The 24,194-nt window shown below is 37.6% G+C and overlaps 1 protein-coding gene and 2 pseudogenes across 1 annotated transcript; 1 reads left to right on the top strand and 2 right to left on the bottom strand.

The window, feature by feature from the left end:
- Nucleotides 1–747: 747 nt before the first annotated feature.
- Nucleotides 748–1,177, bottom strand: LOC129675455 (40S ribosomal protein S3-like; annotated as a pseudogene).
- A 618-nt stretch (nt 1,178–1,795) lies between these two features.
- LOC129675444 (olfactory receptor 5D13-like) lies at nt 1,796–12,365 on the top strand (annotated as a pseudogene).
- A 2,732-nt stretch (nt 12,366–15,097) lies between these two features.
- On the bottom strand, nt 15,098–16,039 carry LOC129675449 (olfactory receptor 1165-like). Its single transcript, XM_055605462.1, has one exon. The coding sequence runs from the start codon at nt 16,037–16,039 to the stop codon at nt 15,098–15,100; it is 942 nt and encodes a 313-aa protein (XP_055461437.1).
- Nucleotides 16,040–24,194: the final 8,155 nt, after the last annotated feature.

The raw sequence follows: 24,194 nt of genomic DNA, 5'->3' as shown, positions 1-24,194 counted from the left end.
TTTGTAAAAATAAAATTTTAGCAGGAGATGTCTAAATTTAATTTGCAATCCCTAACCTACGTAAAGACTAAGCTACATAGGCACTATCTGTAAAAATATTTAAAGACTGCTTATTAGAACTTTAAAACACAGCCAATACTGCAGGTAACTCTGTTATTTGTGCAGATGTGCTAGACATTTGAAAAGATACTGTTTTTTTTTTTTTTATCATAAGTACAGGCAGCAACATCAGATGATGAACCATCAGTAAAGGCATTAAAGCGTTAACAATTGGAATAACTTTTATTTTAAATGGAAACACTATAAGTTGTACCTTTAAAAACTGAATAAATTTGTTTTCTTGTGCATCAACAAGTTAGACTTTGTCATAATAAGCTTACATATGTTAAAATGCCATATTTATCAGATCTCTGACAAGCCTGAGGGCCAGAATATTTGAGTTACTCTTTGTTTATCTTTATCATCTGCTCTAAACTCCATCCTATAAAACTGGATGCTATAATCTGTAAATTTGGCATATTTTTGATGCATGTTTTATAACCAAATTTTAAATAAATCTATATAGGCAAATTTTTTGGTTACCCATTTTAGATTTAACCTTTTAAAAAAAGAACAACAACTTAAACAAAGAGACTAGGTAAAGCTCAATCTTATACCTAACTATAATCTTTAACATAACTTTAAATCTGCTCTTTTTAAACTAAAATCAAAGCAAAACTTTTTTTTATGTCTTTGTGCAAGAATTTATTAAATGTCTTTACAGGACAAAATCCAGCCACCACATGGAGTTGCCAAGACCCTGTTATGCTGCAGGTACTGTCTGGGAATGGCAGGTAGCACTGGCCCTCCACCTGTCTCTTCTGAGATGGGAGTGGTGAGCAGAATTTCATTTTAAGGTTCCATGATGCTGACATGGGCAAGCAGAGGCTTCCTAGGGCCAATCTTATAACTAGGTTCTAGGACCACATTTTTGCTTTGATGTCCAAGCCTGTCCAAGCAGCACATGGTACATGGCAGTGTCAAGATAGTAGTTAATGGGGCCTCTACTCTGGATCATCAGACCATCCACATACCCCATGGTCCTGGCACTATGTCGTTGGAGCTTCCCAGATATCACAACTCCAAAGTCCTTGGCTCCACTCTCTGTAATGTACCACAACATACCACAGCAAGCCATTCACATACATGCCCTCCTCAGAGTTTGTGAAGTACAGACTGCATGGGCAAAGAAAGCAAAACTTTTAATCAGACATAGTTTATAAAGGGGCTAGCAAATCTTATTAATCCTACCATATTGCATTAAGACTTAATAGCAAAAAAATTAAAAGGCAAAAGTTTTATTTAGCATTAAACAGATAACTAAACTCAGCTTGTAGCCCTCAGCAAAAATGGAATATTTTGGCCATACCAAATCTATAGGCCAGAAAGAAACCACATTAATTTATTTATTTAGGTGCTGGCAGCCAGGCATATATTTTATATAATGGTTAACAATGATTTGAAAATAACCCTGCATAACCCTGGACTAACATGGAACTGCAGTTCTTTTTTTTCCTTTAAAAATCCACAAGCAAACATTTTGCATTGAAGAATCTCCAACCTTTTTAAATGAAGAATAACATATTTTACAGTTCTTTGTTAGACTGCCCAAGGGTTATTATTTTAAAATACCGTCAGTCGTGAGTTGTCAGTCAGATTTTTGAAATATCGTCCGTCCAAGTTTACAGATAATCATACACACAGAGAGACATAAATAAGGAACATAGAAATCTGACATTGTCACTGTAGGGTGACAATGCCCAGGCACCAGGACTTGATTGGCCTCTACGGAACACAAGTCCCACAGATTCCAGGAGTGGACCCCCTCATGGGCCCTCTCCACACACATAGATTTCAGAAGGAGAAGAGCTCTCATAGCCCTCTACACAGCTTCCAGATGGAGAGCAGGCTCCAGCAGCCCTTTTTCCATCCAGAGTAGGGTCCCAGCGACCCTCTTTCCTGGTTCCAAAAAGCGTAGAGCCCCTTTCTCGGAAACTGGAGCATCCTCCAGATTTCCTGGACCAGATTGGAAACTCTCCAATTTTCCCCAGAGCTCCAGATCTCACTATAGATAGTTAAGGAGCCCAGGTGGTTGCTGAGAATTGAACTCAGGACCTATGAAAGAATAGCCAGTGCTCTTAACCTCTGAGCCATCTCTCTAGCTGCCTCAAAACCAAAAATCAAACAGACAGCCGGCAGACAAAAAACAAACAAAAAACAAAGACAAAGACAAAAAACAACTGCGGTACCTGCTTTTTAAACATTTAAATATTTTTCATCCGGCTTTGTAATATTAAAACAAAGCATTTTTTGGAATGAAATCATAAAGCATGTTTATAATTCTAAAAGTCAAAACCAAACTTTAAAATTTACCAATGCAAACAATCCAATTTTTAAAACCAACACCAAAATAAATGAGATTGTCTTTTTTAGATTCCTGAGCTGTAGGTTTTACAGCCTTTTTAATAAGCGGGGAGAGCGTTTTTTTTGTTTTTTAAGTTTTCCTCCTGTCTGAATCTTCCTCATTTTCTAATGAGATGAGGTCTATCTCTTCTTTAGGAGTCTTTTTGGTACCAGCTCTTTTCCCTGTACTATCTCTTAACATTTGCTTGCAATGCCAAGTGTAGGCGGCCAATCAGGGTTATGGTACTTGGCAGCCTCTTCTTCCAAATCACTTTCCTCTGAAGGGTCTAATCGGTCACGGCTTTCTTTAGGAAAAATGGGGAAAGCTAGGGAATCAGCGGTAATAACGGGGGGATAATTATTATCTTTATCTCGGCCAGAGGGCCTCTTTCTCTAAGGTCCTCGAGAGGGCAGGCTCCAATTTGATCCCACTTTTTGGGATATCTCTGGCCCATCAATAGCAAACCATGGACAAATGTTCGAAACAAAAACAAAGAACTTAATTAAATCCTTTTTCTTAACTCTAATTTCTCTCTCTCTGAGTGATGTTTTGAGGTCACGAATACAGCCTCCTTAGACAACTGTTGGCCCATTTTTATGGGATGGAGAAAGACTTACCTGACGTATCTTTTTCCCATGAGTGGCGAGAACGTACATCTTTATGAGTAGCAAGTGGCCGATCTTACTTTCGGTTCGTCACGGTGTTGTCTGAATGATCCGGGTCAATGCATGAAGGCCTCCATCCGGCAGTGGTCCGTGCTTCAAATCCATAAAGGTAATTCATGGGTCTTCTAAGAGGACCAGGCCTGAAAGAAAAACGGGCAAGAGAGAAGAACGAGACCAAGCAGTTTTCCTTGTCAAAGTCCGTTTATTATGGGGCAAAGCTTTACTTTTAAGCTCAAAGAATAAGGAAGTAAAAAATTGGAGGGAGAGGGGCAGGAGGTTATCTGGTGAGCCATTGAGGCATTCCAAGGTTTTTCATTAACTGTTTAAACTGGTCAGGTGGGGGGTGATTCTCGGTCTCAGGAAGCAATCTTCTCAGGAAACAATCTTCCCAGGTGATCAAAGCTGATTGCATGCCCTGGCGCCAGCATCAGCTGTGATTTCGTGCCTGCACCAGCATCAATCGTGACTTCGTGCCTGGGATTCTTGGTCCTCGGCATATTGTCATTTCTTCTCTATATGCCACTACTTGTGCCTCTATTTGTTTGGTTTTATTTACTTGCATTTCTTTGAGAGCTTTGTTCATTTTCTTTTTATGTGCCTCTAGTAACTGAATAAGCATAGCTTTAGAATCATTTTACTGTGCTTCTGATGAATTAAATTATCCATTGATTTTGGGGTTTGCTGGTAAAGCCGTGATGTCCTGATTTTTGTTGGATGTGTTCTTATGCCAGCCTCTAGCCATTTTCTATTTGTTACTGTATCTATGCTTCAGACTGGTCCATCTATCTCTGGTGTCCGGAGTATTCTTCAGGAAGATGAGAGAGGTCCACTGGTTTGAAAGTTGACATTGGTGTTTCAGCTATAGCTAAGGGAGATTGGCTACAGGCACATAAATGTTTGGCAGGGAGCCTTGAGGGAAAGGGTGCTAGAGCATGTAGATGTCTAGATGGGTGTGCTTAAGCACAGGTGGGGTGTAGCTGCTGGTGTTGTTTGCTGGAGCAATGTGCATGTGAAGGTGCCCTGAATACATCAGTGGCCTACTGGCCTGATGTACTCTCCTCCTGGTATTCATATCTGTCTGCCTCCAGGAATTGTTTGCATGGACTCCACTGGGTGACTCACAGAACAGGGGCTTCAGTGTTGAGAATGGTATCCCAAGGATCCCTATGTTGCCCACAGTGTGAGTGTGGGTGGGAGAGATCTGATGTCTGGCTGCTAGCATAGAGGAACACTGGATCTGGGGCTCTGCACGCACTCACTTGATAGCAGGCCTAATCAGATAACATAGGGGTTCCCCCTGTTCTCTTCTCAGATTTGAGCCCACAGGGGCAAATGAGGGTGTAGGATATCCATCAGCTCATTTGTGTCCACTATTTGTCTCCTGGGCAGGGAAACCCATACTTCTGTTAGCTGCAGACTCAGTCAAAGAGCATGGATGCTCCTGCTAGGGCTAGCCATTACCCCGCTGCCTCAGCAGACCTGGGGGGCTTGTACAGCTGCCAGCTGGAAGGCCCTCAGAGGCCCATACAGCCACCTGGAAATCTGGGAGACCTGTACAGAAGCCCACTGCTGCAGCAGACCTGGGAGGCAGGTACAGCTGTCCACTGGGAGGCTCATACTGCTGCTCACCGCCACTGCAGAACTGGGAGGTCTCCCTCTGCTGTCTCAGTCACTCAGCACTGAGGCTTGTGTTTGGGGCAAGGGGAAGTGCAGAGGGATTGAATATTCACCACTCTCAGTCACTGAAGAACTCCACGGGTGACCTGGATCCAAATGGTCTCAGCTCAAGGGTTGTCCCCTCTTGCCCATAAAGCCTCAATGTAGATGTTCTGGCGTCAGCTGCCCCTCCACTCACCAATTTCAGAGTTTCGGATCCTGTGTCCTTCAGATATGGTGTGTGCTGCTATCTTGGACTCCTTCAGTATTCTGTATTTTTAAAGGCCATTCATAACTAGATTTTTTTAAAGATATGTAGGAATTGTTCTCTCATTCATCTTAGTGATTAACCTGAAAGAACTTTAAAAAATATGAATATTTTCTCTAGTAGCAGTAAAATACATTTAGAAACCACTGCTATTTGTGATGTTTTTGTTTGTTTGTTTACCTTGAAGGAATCTTTTCTGAGGGATCGCTCATGTGTATAGTACACGTTCTATACTGATGTGAAATTTAGCAAGTATAGGCAACTATATCTTTTCTTCTTAAAAGTAGCAATAGTTTTAAGTTACAGGGACTCAAAATATATCTAGTCAAAACAAACAAAAGTAGGAAAAATGATGTATATGAATATTTGAATCCAGTCATGTCTTTTACTCCCCTGAAGACTTGTTTATCATCCATTAACTGAGATAGCAGTGGAATGGATAGTCAAGCTATAATGAAAATATAAATGATGCTGTTATCTACATGTCTGTTCTTAAAACAGTACAGTGTGGCTTGCTGATTGAAGGTATGATGTCCTTCTGCCACCTAGTGGAGTTTGTTTGTAAGCAATACCAAAGTACTAAGATTAGAATACATAAAATGAAATCTATCCATTAGAGAGTAATACCACTCACTGCAAACATATTGATGTTTTCATTGATTTATAAGTATATGTATATATACATATGATGCAAAATGTAAAACAAAAGGCATTAGACTTAAAAATCCATGTAAATATTTACATATAGGTCATGTATACAAAAGTCTCTTAGTCCTAGACTATATTTATCCATTATAGATCCCTTTACCACCCTCTGTCAATCGTTAATTGGTGCAAATTTTAATTCCACTCCTTCAAACATCAGACAAAGTGAGTACTATCATCAGCTGTGACTTAGACACTGTGTCCAATGTCACTTATCTAAAGAACATGAGTTGGGAGGGTCCCTGTCCAGTCGCTCTCCTTCCTGTAAATGATATCAGTGTTCCAACTAACACATATAACACTAGAGTCATTACGAGTTCAAACAAATGATTAAAATATGGACTAGTTTAGGGCACAATTCTAAGAGTTTGCTCATAAGATTAGCCTCATCCTTGTCAGAAATAGATACTTTAATTTTGTCTTAAGGACTTAAGTTAAATTCATCTCACGGTCACTCAGAGGTAATTATTAGGAACCCACATATTTTTCCAGTTGATTTTGTTGTCATTGTGTCATATTACTTTCTTAATATCTAAATTTAAAATACCCTGCACAGAGATTGATCACATGAACATTTGAGAGTGGACAGTTTGGTGTCAGCAAATGTGTTCACGGAGCTGTGTTGCTGTAGCCATTGTCTCCAGGACATTTAAACATCCAAACGGAGCCATGCACATACTGCAGGATGCCTCCCCAGATCCACTGTCTGATAAGCGGTGTCACACTTCTGTATCTATGAACTTGACTCTGATAAATACCACACATGCTTGGAATTATACAGTATGCATTCTCTGCATTGCTGGTTTCATTTATTTTAATGCCCACATAGATCATCCATGTTGACGGATGCGTATCTGTTGATGGGTACCTGGTTTGGTTCTATCATTTGCCTATTGTGAGTAAAGATGATCTTTAAAATATGTGATTCTGGTATTAATTAATCTGGTACACACTAGAGGTGGAGCTGCCAGGTCATGTGGAATGTTCACATTAATTACATGATGAACCACCAGGCATGTTTCCATAGGCGTATCACATCTTTACATCTTTTCCAATAATACACAAAAACACCCTGACCTCTTTTTCCATTTGGCTTCCCCTAAATTTCCTCCCTTCCTCCATCCTTCTCCCCTCTTTTCTTACTTTTTTTTTTCGGTACCAACTCTCACAATAAGAATGTGGTAGAATGATTTGTAGTTAGTAATTGGTTGTTTCATTTAGTTGAAATGAATGCGAACACATGAGCTCTCACTTTATTGTGTATTCAGCATTGTTTAATGTTAAACCACAACAGCATTAACAGAATGTAAAAGTATTTTTCTTTTGAGGGAGGGGGCTTTGAGACAGGAGTTCTTTGTATAATAGCCTTGGTTGTCATAGAATTTACTTTGTAAACCATGCTGGCCTTGAACTCACAGACATCTGCCTAGGTTGGCCTCCTAAGTGCTGGAATTAAAGGTGTGTGTCACTATGCGTGACTGTATACTATGTTATATTTAAAATGAGAAAAATAACAAAACTTATTTTCCTCTTCTTCTGTGGTTTGGCTAAGTCACCCCACCAGGGAGAAGTGATCAAGGAGCAGGCAACCAAGTTTATGTCAGAGACTGTCTCTTCTCCTCTTACCAAGGAACCCACATGGAGACTGAGCTGTCTTTGGCCTACATCTGAGCAGGTCCTCTCTATGTATGGTCTTTGGTTGATGCATCAGTTTCTGCAGTCTTCCCTGAGCCCTGCTGGGTTTTTTTTTCTTTGTTGGTCTCCTTGTGTGGCTCATGTCACCTCCTTTCATATCTCCCTTATTCCATAAGACTTCCTGTGCACTGTCCAAAGTTTGGCTGCATGTATCTGTATCTGTTCTGAACCCCTCCTGGGTGGAGTCTTTTAGAGGACATCTGTGGTAGGCTCCAGACCTGTTCTATCTCTTCTATCACGTCCTGTGTCTATACTGTTTTTCCTTCTGAATGAAGATTCAGCATCTTCCCTAGGGTCCTTTTTGTGGTTTACCTTCTGTAGGTGTACAGATTTTAGTATGTTTATCCTTCATAGTATGGCCAATACCCACTTATAAGTGAGTATAAATCATTCATGTCTTTCTGCCCCTGGAAAACCTCACTCAGTATGATCTTTTCTAGTTCCATCCATTTTTCTGCAAATTTCACCATTTTCTTGTTTTTAATAGCTGAGTAGGACTCCATTAGGGTTATGTTACTTTTAAAGTGGTGTTGTAGGTGATCCATGACTTCACTAGTATTGAGTAGTTATCTAAGTTTCCAGTATTAGAAATGATTTCCCACTTGCTGAATGGGTCTTAAATCTAATTAGAGAGCTATTGTTTACCATGAATGTATGCATGCCATTACTATAATCTTAAAGCTTTCATGCTATGTTGGTGTTGTGGTTCATGGGGGCTTTGCTAGAGAGAACTGTTGTTTTCTTCCCTCCTTTGGAAACTTGCATGGCACCTTCTATTCTGGTACCACGAAAGTTAGTCCTCAGTTTATGCAATATTTTACAGGGGTTTTATAGATATATGTATGTATTTAAGTTTAAAGAATATTGGTATCTTATAAAATATTTCATAAGATATTTAAAGCATTAAAATTGACTCTGAACAACTAGGAATAGCACTTCAAGATCGAGCTATACCACTCCTAGGCATATATACAAAAGAGGTTCAAGTGAACAATAAGGACATTTGCTCAACCATGTTTGTAGCAGCTTTATTTGTAACAGCCAGAAGATGGAAATAACTAAGATGTTCCTCAACTGAAGAATGGATACAGAAATTGTAATCTACACAATGGAGTATTACTCCATAATGAAAAACAAGGAAATCATGAAATTTGCAGGTAAATGGTGAGAACTGGAAAGGATCATCTTGAGTGAGCTATCCCAGAAGCAGAAAGACATACAGTATATACTCCCTCACATAGACATATAATATAGTATAAACCCACTAAAATCTGTACACCTAAATAAACTAATCAAGAGGGAAGACTCTGGCTAAAATGCTCAATCCCCATCCAGAAAGGCAAAGAGGATAGACATTAGAAGAAGAAGAAAACAGGAAACAAGTTAGAAACCTGCCACAGAGGGCCTCTGAAAGCCTCTGCCCTGCGCACTGTGAAAGCAGATGCTGAGACTTATGGCCAACTGTTGGGCAGAGTGCATGGAATCTTATGAAAGAAGTGGGAAATAGTAAGATCTGAAGAGGACAGGAACTCCACAAGGAGAGCAACAGAACCAAAAAATTTGAGCACAGGGGTCTTTCCTGAGACTCCTACTCCAACTAAGTATGATGTAGCCCATGGCAGTTCAGTGTCCAAGTGGGTTCCATAGTAATGGGAAGAGGGACTACCATTACAAAGAGCAGATTGGCCTGCTCTTTGATCACCTCCCCCTGAGGGGGGAGCAGCCTTACCAGGCCACAGAAGATGACAATGCAGCCACTCTTGATGAGATCTGATAGACTAGGATCAGAAGGAAGGGTAGGAAGACCTCTCCTATAGGTGGACTTGGGGGGGGGAGAAGGGGAAGGGAAGGTGGGATTAGGAGGGGAGAAGGGAGGGGTTTATGGGGGATACAAAGTGAATAAAGTGTAATTAATAAAAGTTAAAATAAAAAATGACTCTGAAAATATTACTAACTTTAGATAAAAACCACAAACAAAATATCACCTGGGGTTTGTTTCATCTAATTATTTGATTTGTGCCTCCAAGGCAACTCTTCAGTTAGAGTCTCTAGGGTTCACATCCCCAAGGGGTCTGTGACATAAATGTAAGCCACAGTTTGGTGGCTTTTTTTATTCTCTCTCTTTTTTTTATCTCTTCCTTTCTCAATTAATACTGAGAATATTTTTGTAAAGGTTATGTGAAAGAAGTATTTTTTCTAACACAGTCTTTGACATATGCAGTAAAACCTGTATTTTTTCACAATTTGAATTATATTTTTAAAATAAATTGAATTAATAGCAGAGGTACCATAGAGCCTATTAGTTTTATAAAGAGTCTTAAATGAATACATCAAAATTCTCTGCTTTGAGGTGAGTTTATTCGATTCTTATTTATTTTTTATTTTAGAAGAAAAATGATGTATGTCTGTAATCTTCTCAGGCTTTAAAATCTACGTGTGACTCTAATGTCTATATAACCACAGAGTCCTGTTAACTAGATGGATTTGTCGTGATGTACATCACTGTACTTGTTAGTATGTAATCAATACTTTTGGAGCATTTTTGCTTGTACATTACATATTTCTTCTTTGTATATACAATCACTTTAGTTTTAATCAATTACATGACATGTGTGTTATACTTATTTCTAGTTATATCTCACCTCATATTAATTCTCAAAAGAAAAATTGGGGATATGAATTATTTTTGATAATTCTGAGTTTCTAAAATACTCAATATGCTATTGAGCAAATACAGAAAATGTAATGAGAAAAGCAAAATGGCTCTCACCAGAAAACCAGAAATGAATTTCCTCTTTACAGATACACATGCATAATATGGACACAGTGCACCAAGCCACCAAACAAATGGAGAGAGATGATAGACACTTCCTGAGCCAAATGGGTGACTTTAAAATTTAGCCTCAAGTTCATTAAAATGAACAGACTACAATAAGTGGATCCAAAAGTATATGTTGAAAAGATGTGTCAGAACTTGTTGAAACCATGTTTGTTATTGGTGGAAAAGATTTCTCTTTCAACCCTAAGTTGCCCAATTTTTTTAAGAAGAGGGTCAGAGAAAGAACACAGATTTGGGTAGAGGTTTTAACATTCTATTTAGATATAGAAGTTTGGCTCAATATAATTTGTGGGAAATGTGTAAATGTATTCAGCATATAATAAGTCTTGTAGATAGAATCAGTGAATCCAAATAGTTGAAAGAAAACTACACATATATGCCAATGATATTTTTATATGAAGGACACAAGTCTAATATTATCTTAAAAAATGAAATCAAAATATAGAAAAGCAGTAAGGCTTTTAATTTTGGCACATAAACATGTTACTGTTATCTTATGTAAAATTGTATTAATTTTATGCTGTGCATTATGTTAGGGTCACTAAGTACTTATAATGTACTTCTAAGGAAAATGTAATTAGTAAAAAAGAGTAATTGCAACATTTTGGAAGAATATAGCACATATAGAAACGACCCATTCTATTTTTTACATAATTGGAATTTCTTTGAATACGTAAGAAATTAAATGATCTGAGGTTTCACTGTTTTGTTTTTGTTTAACTAAGATGTGTCTCGATACACCACGAATTTACAGTATACCTGCTACAGCAGGCAATAACATATTCTATGACTTCATAATGAGATTTTATCCTGTGTCTATGTGATTCACCTCAGATCTTGTGAATTGTATTTTATTCTGGAGTACACATTTGTAAAATATATAGGAAAAAGAACTTATACTCTGTTAATTGGTGTTTGGAATTTAATTTAATATAACCAGTGAAATACATTTCTATGTAGCTCTTTATGAATAATCATTAAAATTCTAAATGTTTTTCCAGGCTGTCTTATTTGATTGCTTTTCTGTTTCAATTTTTCTATTTTTAACCCAGGGATCAAGAAAACCAGACTTCTTCAGTGACCTTTATTCTCTTGGGCTTTTCTGAATACCCAGACCTCCAGGTGTCCCTGTTCCTCCTGTTCCTGACCATATACACAATCACTGTGCTGGGAAACCTGGGCATGATTGCTTCATCAGGGTCAATACAAAGCTCTGTAGTACTCCCATGTACTTTTTCCTTAGTCACCTGTCCTTTGTGGATTTCTGTTACTCAACTGTTGTAACACCAAAACTCTTAGAAAACTTGATTTTGGAAGACAGAACCATCTCCTTCTCAGGCTGCATCCTGCAGTTCTTCTTCGCATGTACTTTTGTGGTGACGGAAACTTACATGTTAGCAGTGATGGCCTATGACCGTTTTGTGGCAGTGTGCAATCCTCTGCTCTACAGTGCTGTGATGTCCCCTAAGCTGTGCTCCCTTTTAGTGAGTGCATCATACTCTTGGGGTCTAATCTGTTCCCTGACACTTACTTACTTTTTGTTGAGATTATCTTTTCAAGGAGTTAATATTATAAATAATTTTGTGTATGAGCATGCTGCTATTGTGGCTGTATTCCACTCTGACCCTTATATTAGCAAAAAGATAATATAATAATTTTATATAAGATAATAAGATAATAATTTTCTGTGTTCCATTTAATGAAATAAGCAGCCCGGTCATTATTCTTACTTCCTATGTTTTCATTGTCATCACTGTCATGAAGATGCCTTCCATCAGGGGCTGTAGTAAAGCCTTCTCTACATGTGCCTCCCACCTGACTGCTATTATTATTTTTCATGGAACCATCCTTTTTCTTTACTGTGCACCTAACACCAAGAGCTCATGGATCATGGTCAAGGTGGCCTCAGTGTTCTATACAGTCTTCATCCCTATGTTAAATCCCCTGATATATAGTCTCAGGAATGGAGATGTCAAGGCTACAGTCAGGAAGGTGATCAGTAAAATCCTATGGTGCCATTTGTTGTCATGTTTGTGTGATTTGTTTATTCATTCATTTTTCAAGAATATTGTGCAGAATTTCCAAGATTTCTAAAATGACTGACAGACTAATACTAAAAAACAACAGTGAGTTTAACTCCAACTTAGCTGGCTATTCAAAAATCTATTTAATTTGGAGTTGAGTATTCACCCATAAAATAAGCAAAACAACAATGACCTTTCTGTTCAAATAAACATTTTGAACAGAAATTCAACATGCACAATTTTTAAGTTAGCATACATTAATGATGAAATAAATTTCTGTTTTTAGTCATTGGAAAATGAATATATACATACAAAAATATATTGAAAAATTTTCGTAATTAGTAAGCTGTTTAATTGTCCCAACTAAATTATATATCTTTTCTGGTATCGCTTGCTAATCATGACTGATATATTTTGGGATTTTGAAATCTTGGTAAAATTCAGTGCACTGCAATGTTAATTCTACTATCAATTGCCAACTATAGTCTTTTCTTCTTTATAATTTTAACTTATATCCAAAATAAATATTGTAGTTTCCCTTATTAGTAAACATTAATAACAAACTTATGCAACCAAAGCCTTCTAATTGTTTAAAAATAAATATCAATATATCACCAAATTATGCACTTTACCTATAGGGCTATATTGCTTATTCATATGTGGAAGTCTGTAAATCATACATGATATACATTTAGCCAAATGTTCAGCCAAGGACTGTATAAATTTAATAAAATAATATTTTGAACTAGAAATACTACTCAGCAATTAAAAACAAGAACATCATGAAATTTGCAGGCAAATGGTGGGATCTAGAAAAGATCATACTGAGTGAGCTATCCCAGAAGCAGAAAGACACACACGATATATACTCACTTATAAGTGGATACTAGACCTATAAGATAGGATAAACATACTAAAATCTCTACACCTGAAGAAGATAAATAAGAAAGAAGACCCAGGGTAAGATGATCAATCTTCACTTAGAAAGGCAAAAGGGATGGACATTGGAAGTAGGAGAAAACAAGTAGCAGAATAGAAGCCTACCACAGAGGACCTCATAACCAAACCTTGGGCAGAGTGCAGGGAATCATATGAAAGAAGAGGGAGTTAGTATGACCTGGAGAGGACAGGAACTCCACAAGGACCAAATATATCTGGGCACAGGGGTCTTTTCTGATACTGTTTCTCCAACCAAGGACCATGCATGGATATACGCTAGAACCCCTGCTTGAATATAGCCTAGGGCAGCTCAGTATCCAAGTGGGTTTCCCTATTAAGAGAAAAAGGAGCTGTCTGACATGAACTCAATGGTGGGCTCTTTGATTTCCCCCCACCCCCAGGGAGCAGCAGCATGCTAAGCCACAGAGGAGGACATTGCAGCCAGAGAGACCTGATAAGTTAGGGTCAAAAGAAAAGGAAGGAGAACCTCTTTTATCAGTGGACTTAGAGAAGATGAGGGAGGGAGGGTGGGATTGGGAGGGAATGAATGAGGGAGGGGGCTACGGCTAGCATACAAAGTAAATAAACTATGATTAATATAAAAAATAAAAATTAACAAAAAGTTAATGGTAGCTCAAGGGTGTAACATGGTCACCAAAACAGAGGAAGTCTCCTGAAGAGTAAAAGTTTTGTTTTGTTTTGTTTTTTAAGATAATTATGGATCATAGCAAATTAGCCATAGCCCAACTTTGCCAACCTGGTTGCACCTAGTAGCAGAAATATACTCGGTCTGCAGAACACATAATGCTTTTACAGAAGATGTGAGTTCATGTCCTAGCACCCGAATTGGTCAGCCCACAACTGATTGTAGCTTAATTTCCAAAGGATTCAGCACAGACTTCTTACTTTCATGGGCACAGCATTCAAGTGCATAAGCCCACACTCTGAAATGTGCTTAATGATTAAAGATAAAATGTTCTTAAATAAGATACATGCAAAGAAAAAAAGCCTGAAGAATCCTGTGAAGGGAAGGCTCTATCCTCAGAGTCTGAGTTTCTGGCAGTTTGTGAGTACTAACAGGAGAGAAAAGAAATCAAAAAGGAAATGGGATGAGGCAGACATAGCACAGATAAGCAACATATTTAAAAGCATATGCTCAAAACTAAGTATGTTTTAAATGCTAATATAAATACTTCTTTGAACAAAATCATCAAAGTTTTAGGTAGTGCTAGTAGGTTCTAAACTTTAAATTTTTAAATGTATAAGTTTCAGGTGTGTAGGCAAAAGTAAATTTTATAATCTTAGAACCTGCAGTTAGATACTGTGGTTGAAAAGAAAGTTATGAACATTATAATTCTTTCAATATAGTGATTTCTTAGAGAAGGCAGGAAACATGAAGTTTGTGGAGTCTGCATAATATAATATGCTTTTTTATTGTTTGCTGGGTAGAAAAAAGGGTAATTATCATTCACATGTACTCATATATGAATGCTTAGGTACTCATGCACAATTACAAACATGCATACAAGAGAGAGAATATAAGAGACAAGAAAGGAAAGGAAAGGATATATACCAAGAAAAAGAAAGGGAAAGGAAGAATAAAATGAAAAGAGAACTACAAAATATAACGGAAGTAAATTTGGACATCATTAGAGGACCACGATTTAGCTATCTCCATTCTAAGGCAATACCATAATTTCTAGTCTCTATAAAGTTATTTATTGTAAATATTTTAACGGTCACACACACACATATCACCTCATACCAACAATTTTCCAAATATTTTATTTTTATTTCATTATTTTATTTTAGAAATTCAAGAGTAAAGAAATTAATAGCAATACTTTAGGTATATGTTTATAATTAATGAGCAAGGATTTTTAAGTGGATTAGCTTTCTCACGGTCTCCTTTACATCCTTATTTCTTAGACTGTAAATAAGAGGATTGAGCATAAGGATGGCCATGCTGTAAAACACAGTGACTATGTTAACAAGCAGCAGTGAACGCTTCGACCTGAGCACACAGTATAGAAGGAGAATAATTCCATGGCAGAAGGGGATCGCAGTCAGGTGGGAGGCACAGGTAGAAAATGTTTTTTGTAGTGCTCCTTTAGTAGGAATCGTGATGACAGTGATAAAGATGACAGCATAGGAGACAATGATGATCAGGAGACTACATATCTCATTGAACATACAAATTAACAAGCATACCATCTGGCTGAAGGAAGAATCCGAGCAGGCTGCAGAGAGGATGGCCGTGTACTCACAGCAAAAGTGGTTAATGATGGTAGATCTACAGTAAGATAATGCCAAAAGAAAATAAGTGAATGTGGTGGCACACAGTCCACCCCAGAGGTAAGTTCCAGTTACCAGGAGGCCACAGAGCCTATGAGACATGGCCACTGTGTACAGCAGGGGGTTACAAATGGCCACAAAGCGATCATAGGCCATGACTGCTAAAATGAAACTTTGGGTAAACACACAAGCACAGCCAAAGTAAAACTGGATTATGCATCCTTTGAGTGACATAGATCGGTCCTTTGTTATCAGGAGGTCTAATAATTTCAGTGCAATCACGGTGGTGTAACAAAGATCAACAAAAGATAAATGGCTGAGGAAAAAGTACATAGGAGTGTGGAGTTTGGCATTGATCCTTATGACCAAAATCAAACCTAGATTTTCCAAAAGAGTGATGATGTATATGACCAAAAACATCAGGAACAAAGGCACTTGTACGTTTGGATACTCTGAGAAACCCAAGAAGAAAAATAAGGCTCCAGTACTCTGATTCACTTGATACTGCATTTGGAACTTTCTTTGCGGAGATCAGGATGTTCATTCAAGCTAGCAGGATACAGTGGAAAAGAAACAGATGAGTATGTCTTAATTCATGGCACAACATACACCAACAGGTATTTCAAAAGAACATAGCTTGTTTTTTTAATCATAGATTGTTTCTTAGATCAGTTGGGAGGAAAAACATCATCTCAGTTAATTTACACCAACAAATCATTAACAAAACGTTGTAAATACTTTAACGTTATCGTGCAAGCATAGTCTACACCCCAAACTGCATAGAAATCCCCCTCAGCCCTCTAAGTCTTGAGACTACTTTCTCTGATAATATTGGTACCAGAATAGAGCTTCTAAACAAAGCTGTTAATATATAGATATGCTCAACGGCTTTAGAGTCCCAAATAGCTCTTCTCAAAGAATATTTGGGATATTATTGGAAAAGATTAAAACATTTTTGGTAGATTCTATGGTGATTGATTTTTACTGTCTGTCTCCTTTATTTCTGTCTTCCTGTCTCTTGTGTAAGACTCTAAAATAGAAAATTTAGTTATTATTAGTTATAAATATTAAAACATTGCCTAAAAGAAAATAAATTACATAGATTTTTGTACATCTCAGAAAATGGATATTCATGAAAAGGGATGTGGTATAAAATCCTGAATTGTTTTAAACCACAATGATACAAAAATGTAAAAATAATTGAATTTTGTTAATGAATTTAGCATCATAAGCATGCTTTTATCATGTTTATATTTTTAAACATTTTTAATTTTTACTTTTTATATTAATTACAGTTTATTCACTTTGTATCCCAGTTGTAGCCCTGTCCCTCCTCCCCTCCCAATCCAACCTTTCCTCCCCCATCTCATCCTATTCCCCTCTCCAAGTCCACAGACAGGAGAGGTCCTCTGCCCCTTTCATCTGACCCTAGCTAATCAGGTCTCTTCAGGACTGGCTGCAATGTGGCCTGGCAAGGCTGCTCCCCCATCCAAGGGAGGCAGTCAAAGAGCTAACCATTGAGTTCATGTCAGAGACAGTCCCTGTTCCCATTACTAAGAAACCCACTTGGATACTGAGCTGCCATGGGCTACATCTGAGGAGGGGTTCTAGGTTATATCTATGAAAGGTCCTTTGTTGGAGTATCAGTCTCAGAAAAGATTCCTGTGCCCAGATATTTTGGTTCTGCTGCCATCCTTGTGGAGATCCTGTCCTCTCCAAGTCTTACTATCTCTCCCATCTTTCCTAAGATTCTCTACACTCTGCCCACAGTTTGTTTATGAGTCTCACTATCTCTTTCATACAATGCTGGTTACAGTCTTTCAGAGGCCCTCCGGGGAAGGCTACTGTCCATGTTTATTTTTATTTTTATTTGTTTTTTAATTATTTACAATTTGTTCATTGTATATCCCAATTGTGCCCCTATCTCAACTCTTCCAGGCCAACCTCCCTATTTTCTCCTAGCCCCTTCCTCTAGTCCACCGCAAGGGGGAGCTCTACTCTGCCATCTGCTCATAGTTTTTCAAGTCTCTTTTTTTTTTCTTTTTAGTTACAATTTGTTAACTCTGTGTCCCAGCTGTATGCCGCTCCCTCATTCCCTCCCCCTCCCTAACTCCCTCCCTGGTCTCCTCCCTGCCCCTTTCCAAGTCCACTGATAGGGGAGGATATCCTCCCCTTTCATTTGACCCTGTTTTATCAGGTATCTTCAAGGCTGGCTGCAAAGTCCTCCTTTGTGGCCTAACAGCCTGCTCCTCCCCGGGGGGGGGGGGTGTCAAAGAGCCTGCCCTTGAGATCCTGTTAGAAATAGTCCTTGTTCCCCTTACTTTGGAAAACTACTTGGTTACTGAGCTACCACGAGCCACATCCGAGCAGAAGTTCTATGTTATAACCATAGATGGTCCTTGGTTGAGTGTCAGTCTCAGAAAAGACCCTGTGCCCGGATATATTTAGTACTTGTAGAGCTCCTGTCCTTTCCATATCATACTAACTCCCCTTCTTTCATATCATTCTGAGTGAAGTATCCCAGAAGGAGAAAGACAAACTTGGTATATACTCGCTTATATAGACCTACAAGATATGATAAACATAAAGAAATCTACACACCTAAAGAAGATAATCAAGTAAGTGGACATGGGTGAAGATGATCAATTCTTATTTAGAAAGACAAATGAGATGTGCATTGAATGTATGACAGGAGTCTACCGCAAAAGGCATCTGAAAGACTCTACCTAGCAGTGTTTCAAAGCAGACACTAAGACTCAACCAAACCATGGCAGAGTGCAGGGAATCAAGTCTCTTTAGGACTGCCTGGATCCTCTTTCACTGTGGCATGTCACCCTGGGCTCAGATATTTTAGCTTTGTTGGTCTCCTTGTGAGGCAAACAGGATAGACACCAGAAGCAGAGGAAGAAAGTGAACAGGATGGGAGCCTACTATAGAAGGTCCTCTGAAAGCCTCCACCCAGCTGAACAGAAACAGATGCTGAGACTCACAGTCAAACTCTGGGCAGAGTACAGGGAGTCCTGTGGAAGAAATTTGGGGTAGAAGGACAGGGAGGGTACAGGAATCCCATACGGGATTCAACAAAGAATAGAACCTGGATTTTATGTCACAAGATTCCAAAAAAGAAAAAAAAAAAGTCAGTACTCCACGGACCATTCTAATGTAAGACAGATTTGCAAGCATAGGTCCTTTTCAGTACTCACTCATCTTGCCCATAAAGCATCAATACCGACAGTAGAAAGCCACATTTTTTTGTCTCTTGCATTTCTTATCTGGTTGAACAAAATGCTTATTTTAAAATACAAATTATAATTTACATTATTTAGGGAAATTGTTCTGGTTTGGAAGTGAGAAGTATTATATAAACCCCCAGTTTTACAATGAAACTCAAAGATACTTGTTTTCTCATTACTATATTAAGCCATCTGCAGTGCTGTTTTTTTTTTTTTCCCCCTTACTTGTTTCTTGTGTTAAAATTGCCTTCTGCAGAATTCTGCCTGGTCTGATTCTCTCCTGTTGGAACTTCTTAGAAAAAGATCCACTTCTATAACTGATATCTCATTATTTTATCTTCAAGAACAAGTCTTGAAATCTTAGAATACTTAGCATTTTCTATTAAGCCTGAATCTCCAAAATTAGGTTACTTACCAATTTGAACTGGCTTTAAAGTCTTAAAAGTTTATAGTGTTGTGTTTAGAATTTGAAAACCAAAAATAAATATATACTTCCTCATAGAAGCATACCTATAATAATCAATTTTGAGAAATAATACTTTTATAATAAGCTTTGCCTTGTACTTCTGATAATTGGAACTCTGGCAAATAAACACTACATTTTCAATAGTAAGCAATATTCTCTTCAATACATAAATGTTTTATGTTTATTTTATTTCAATGAAATAGTGTTTTGTCTTCATGAATATCTGAACTGTCTCTCTGCATTTATTTGACAATTAACTGACTGGATCTAACATCTTATCACCCAATAACCATATCTTCAGCATGTATGTGACATGACTTACTATCCAAGCCTTAATAATAGGCCACTTACTGAGTCTTTCTGAGTGTATAAATGAGACTTTTGTTAGATCTTTGACTGGATTAGGTTATTATGGGTTAAAATTCTGCTTCACTAAACTATTCATATGTGGCTCCAACAAGTTAAAGTCTGTTGCCCATTTCCTTGCACATGAAAATATAGTGAGTAATTATTAATTCAATATTATTGATATCACTGTTGTTATGTTTCTTAAACAAATTAGTTTTAGAGCAATAAATACAGAACTACACATTACAGTGAATATAGACTGTTTTTTAAAATATAGACTCATTTTTCCCTCCATGTGACAGTTTCTTGAGTTTACTTAGAATTTATAATGCCTGAAAAACAAATATGGAATTATTAGCAGTTAATAATGTCTTACAAATTATGACTGGTATAAATAATAAACTGGAAATGGAAGCATTCTGGCAAAAATACATTAAAAGCAATATTTTCGCCTGGTCTTCGGATTACTCCTAAGCTCTCAGCTACACTTTCCTTTTCCTACAGCACCTCAAATTATCACACATTGTTTCCATCTTCTTTTTTTATTCCAGTCAAGATGACATACAAGAATTACTCAACATGCACTTGTGTGGATTCTAACTTCACAGCATTTATACTAATCAAATTAACATTGTTTCTATGAGAAGCCTTTACATGTCCATTCTGCCAAAGTATTTTTAAAACTGAAAGTTTAAATAGTATTACTTTAATTCCACCTATTTATTAGACATATGATACACTAATAAAACTCAAGGACAAAAATCAAGAAAGGATTTTCACTGAGCTAATAAACAGTTCAGTACCTTGTATTATGAATCTCAGAAGAATCATGTGCTGTTATTGCCACTTGGTTCACAGAGCTCCTTCTCAAACAAACATAAACTTTAACTTAGGGTCACTCAACATGAATGAGAACATGACATGTTAATTAGCCATCACCCTAAATCCAGGTACCCTCCTTAGGTTTATTTATCAATGATCAATTCAATTATTAAAAAAATTCACAAAAGTTTGATTAAAGACATGAATCTAATTTGGAATTCATCCATAAGATTTTCATTCTAAAAATAAGCGCCAAGGAAATCTTATTCAATGTTAAAAAAAAAAATAATGGCAAGCATAAAGGTACCCTTGATGGGAGTAAAACTCAAAAGCCAAATATGGAGATCGAGGAGCATATTTTAAGTCTGAGTGCATGGCCCCAGGAGATCATACCACAGCAAGATCGAGGAGTGAGTTTCAAGTCTGAGTGCATGGCCCCAGGAGATCACACCACAGCAAACTTGAGAAAATATGTGCCATGAAGTAGAAAAAAGATGAGTAAGAAACAGTTTCCCAATTATCATAATTAATCTAAATTACCAAACCATATGGGACATTTAAACAGGTTGATTATGTTTAGCAGAAAAATATAACAAATTTATGAAAACCATTGTGTAGTCAAAAATTATAAATTTATTGCTGAAAATATAATATGATATCTCTAAGAAATCATGCATTGTTTATCAGCTTAATTCATTTTCTTAAAAATTAATAACAACATGTAGTGCTATTTGTCTTTTGTCATTTGAAGCTACTTGTCCATTTTTATAAGAAAGCTGTTCAGGAAGTTGTGCTCTGTGCCAAAGAGTTCTAGGGTATTCTCCACATTTTTTTTTTGTAGCTGATTTAATGTGTCTGGTTTTAGGTTGAGGTCTTTGATCCACTTGGACTTCAGTTTTGTGCAGGGTGATAAGTATGGATCTATTTTCATTTTTCTACATGTAGATATTCAGTTGGACCAGCACCATTTGTTGAAGATGCTGTCTTTTTTCCATTGTATGGTTTTGACATCTTTGTCAAAGATCAGGTGTCCATAAGTGTGTGGGTTTATTTCTAGGTCTTCTGTTCAGTTCCATTGATCCATCATTCTGTTTCTATGCCAGTACCATGCAGTTTTTATAACTGTTGCTCTATAGTACAGCTTAAGATCAGGGATGGAGATACCTCCAGAAGATTTTTATTATAGAGGATTGTTTCAGCAATTCTGGGTTTCTTGTTATCCCATACGAAGTTGAGAATTTTTCTTTCCAGGCTCTAAGATCAACAATCAATAAATGGGACCTCATGAAACTGAACAGCTTCTGTAAAGCAAAGGACACTGTCATCAAAACAAAATGACTGCCTACAGATTGGGAAAGAATCTTTATTAACCCTTTATCTGACAGAGGGCTAATATCCAGCATATATAAAGAACTAAAGAAGCTGAAAAGCAGCAAATCAAGTAATCCAATTAAAAAATGGGGAACAGAGCTAAACAGAGAATTCTCTGTAGAGGAATATCGAATGGCAGAGAAACACTTAAAGAAATGCTCTACCTCATTAACCATCAGGGAAATGCAAATCAAAACAACCCTGAGATTTCACCTTACTCCATCAGAATGGCCAAGATGAAAAACTCAAGTGATAATACATGTTGGAGAGGTTGTGGAGAAAGGGGAACTCTCCTCCACTGCTGGTGGGAATGTAAACTTGTCAAACCACTCTGGAAATCAATTTGGCGCTTTCTCAGACAAATAGGAATAGTGCTTCCTCAAGATCCAGCTATACCACTCCTAAGCATATATCCAAAAGAGGCTCAAGTACACAATAAGGACATTTGCTCAACCATGTTTGTGTCAGCCTTATTTATAATAGCCAGAAGCTGGAAACAGCACAGATGTCCCTCAACTGAAGAATGGATGCAGAAATTGTGGTACATCTACACAATGGAGTACTACTCTGCAATGAAAAATAAGGAAATCATGAAATTTGCAGGTAAATGGTGAGAACTGGAAAGGATCATCCTGAGTGAGCTGTCCCAGAAGCAGAAAGACACACACGGTATATACTCACTCATATAGACTTACAGGATAAACCTACTAAAATCTGTCCATCTAAAGAAACTAATCAAGAGAGAGGACCCTGACTAAAACACTCAATTCCCATCCCAAAAGGCAAAGAGGCTGGACATCAGAAGAAGAAGAAAACAGGAAACAAGCTATTAACCTGCCACAGAGGGCCTCTGAAAGGCTCTGCTCTGCAGACTATCAAAGCAGACGCTGAGAATTTTGGCCAACTGTTGAGCAGAGTGCATGGAATCTCATGTAAGAAGTGGGGAATAGTAAGATCTGGAGAGGACAGGAACCCCACAATGAGAGCAACAAATCCAGAAAATTTGAACACAGGGGTGTTTCCAGAGACTCATACTCCAACCAAGTACCATGCATGGAGATAACCTAGAACCCCTGCACAGATAGAGTTGGCAGTTTAGAGTCCAAGTGGGTTCCATAGTAATGAGAAGAGGGACTGCTTCTGACATAATCTGATTGGTCTGCTCTTTGATCACCTCCTGCGGAGGGGAGAATAGACTTACCAGGCCACAGAAGATGACAATGCAACCACTCCTGATCAGATCTGATAGACTAAGATCAGAAGAAAGGAGAGGAGGAAGTCCCCTATCAGTGGACTTGGGAGGGACATGCATGAAGAAGGGGGAGGGAGGGTGGGACAGGGAGGCGAAGAGGGAAAGGCTTATGGGGGGATACAAAGTTAATAGTGTAATTAATTAAAAAAACTAAGAGTATATTATAATGACAAAATTTATCCCTTTCTTCTTCCAAATCCAACCATGACTTTTAAAACAAATCTCCTGTAATTTCAGATTTTGTGCTTGCTGACTTCAGTTACTGTGTCTGCACATACACACTCTCCTGTTTGTCTTCACAGTGACACAGAATATCAGTCTCCCAGGCAAAACATGTCTCCTACCTTCTGTCTTTCTCACACCTCTGTTTATATGTTAGTTTTTCTATTAGATCTCAACACAGTGACTTTTCTGTCCAATCCAGACCAACCATACAGGAAACATCATGGACTAATGCAGATGTCAATAGTAAACTGCAACTGGTTGCTTCTAACATATGTCAGACAAAACCATTTACATAAGGTGAATTAAATTTTTTTATTGTTGTGGACATTAACAAAATATTTTCCAAACATATTTAAAAATTCAGAATTGAAAAAATACATTCCTAATATAATATAAAAATTTTAACTAATAATTCACCAGAAACCAAGCAAACTTACTTTACAGGTTTACTTACTGATGGCTATTTATTCAATTCAGTAAATAAATTATTCCTGATATATGACTTTTTCAGTTTGATCCTTTTTCTAATTTGTCAGTGAAAGTTTCTTGTAAACTTCTGACCTCTAGGAAGCTAAGAAACTTGATTTCTTCTTATTATAAAAGCTTTGGGCTGCACAGAGTGTCTCTCAAGGGGAGCTAGACTCAAAGGACAAATTTAACTGCCATGTTCTATATTTTACAATAACTGTAAATGGTCAGGAGGGAATGAAATTGTTGTGTGCGGGGGTTACATGTGAGCTGAAAACAAGAAAATTAAAAAAAAACCTCATCATCTTAATTTAGTCACTAATTACTTTTAACACAATAAGTCATATGGGGAAATTGAAACCAATGATAATCTGGCCTTATGGAAATAAAAATTGTCTACAAAAGGCCCTCCAGGCACAATTAGCATCTTGTTTTCATTAGCAGGAGCATAAAACTTTTTAAAAATAAATTTAAGCAGAT

Source organism: Psammomys obesus, unplaced genomic scaffold, assembly GCF_907164565.1.
Source record: "Psammomys obesus unplaced genomic scaffold, mPsaObe1.curated_primary_1811, whole genome shotgun sequence".
NCBI lineage: Eukaryota > Metazoa > Chordata > Mammalia > Rodentia > Muridae > Psammomys > Psammomys obesus.
Note: the sequence above shows the minus strand (reverse complement) of the source record. Positions and strands in the feature narration are given on the sequence as shown.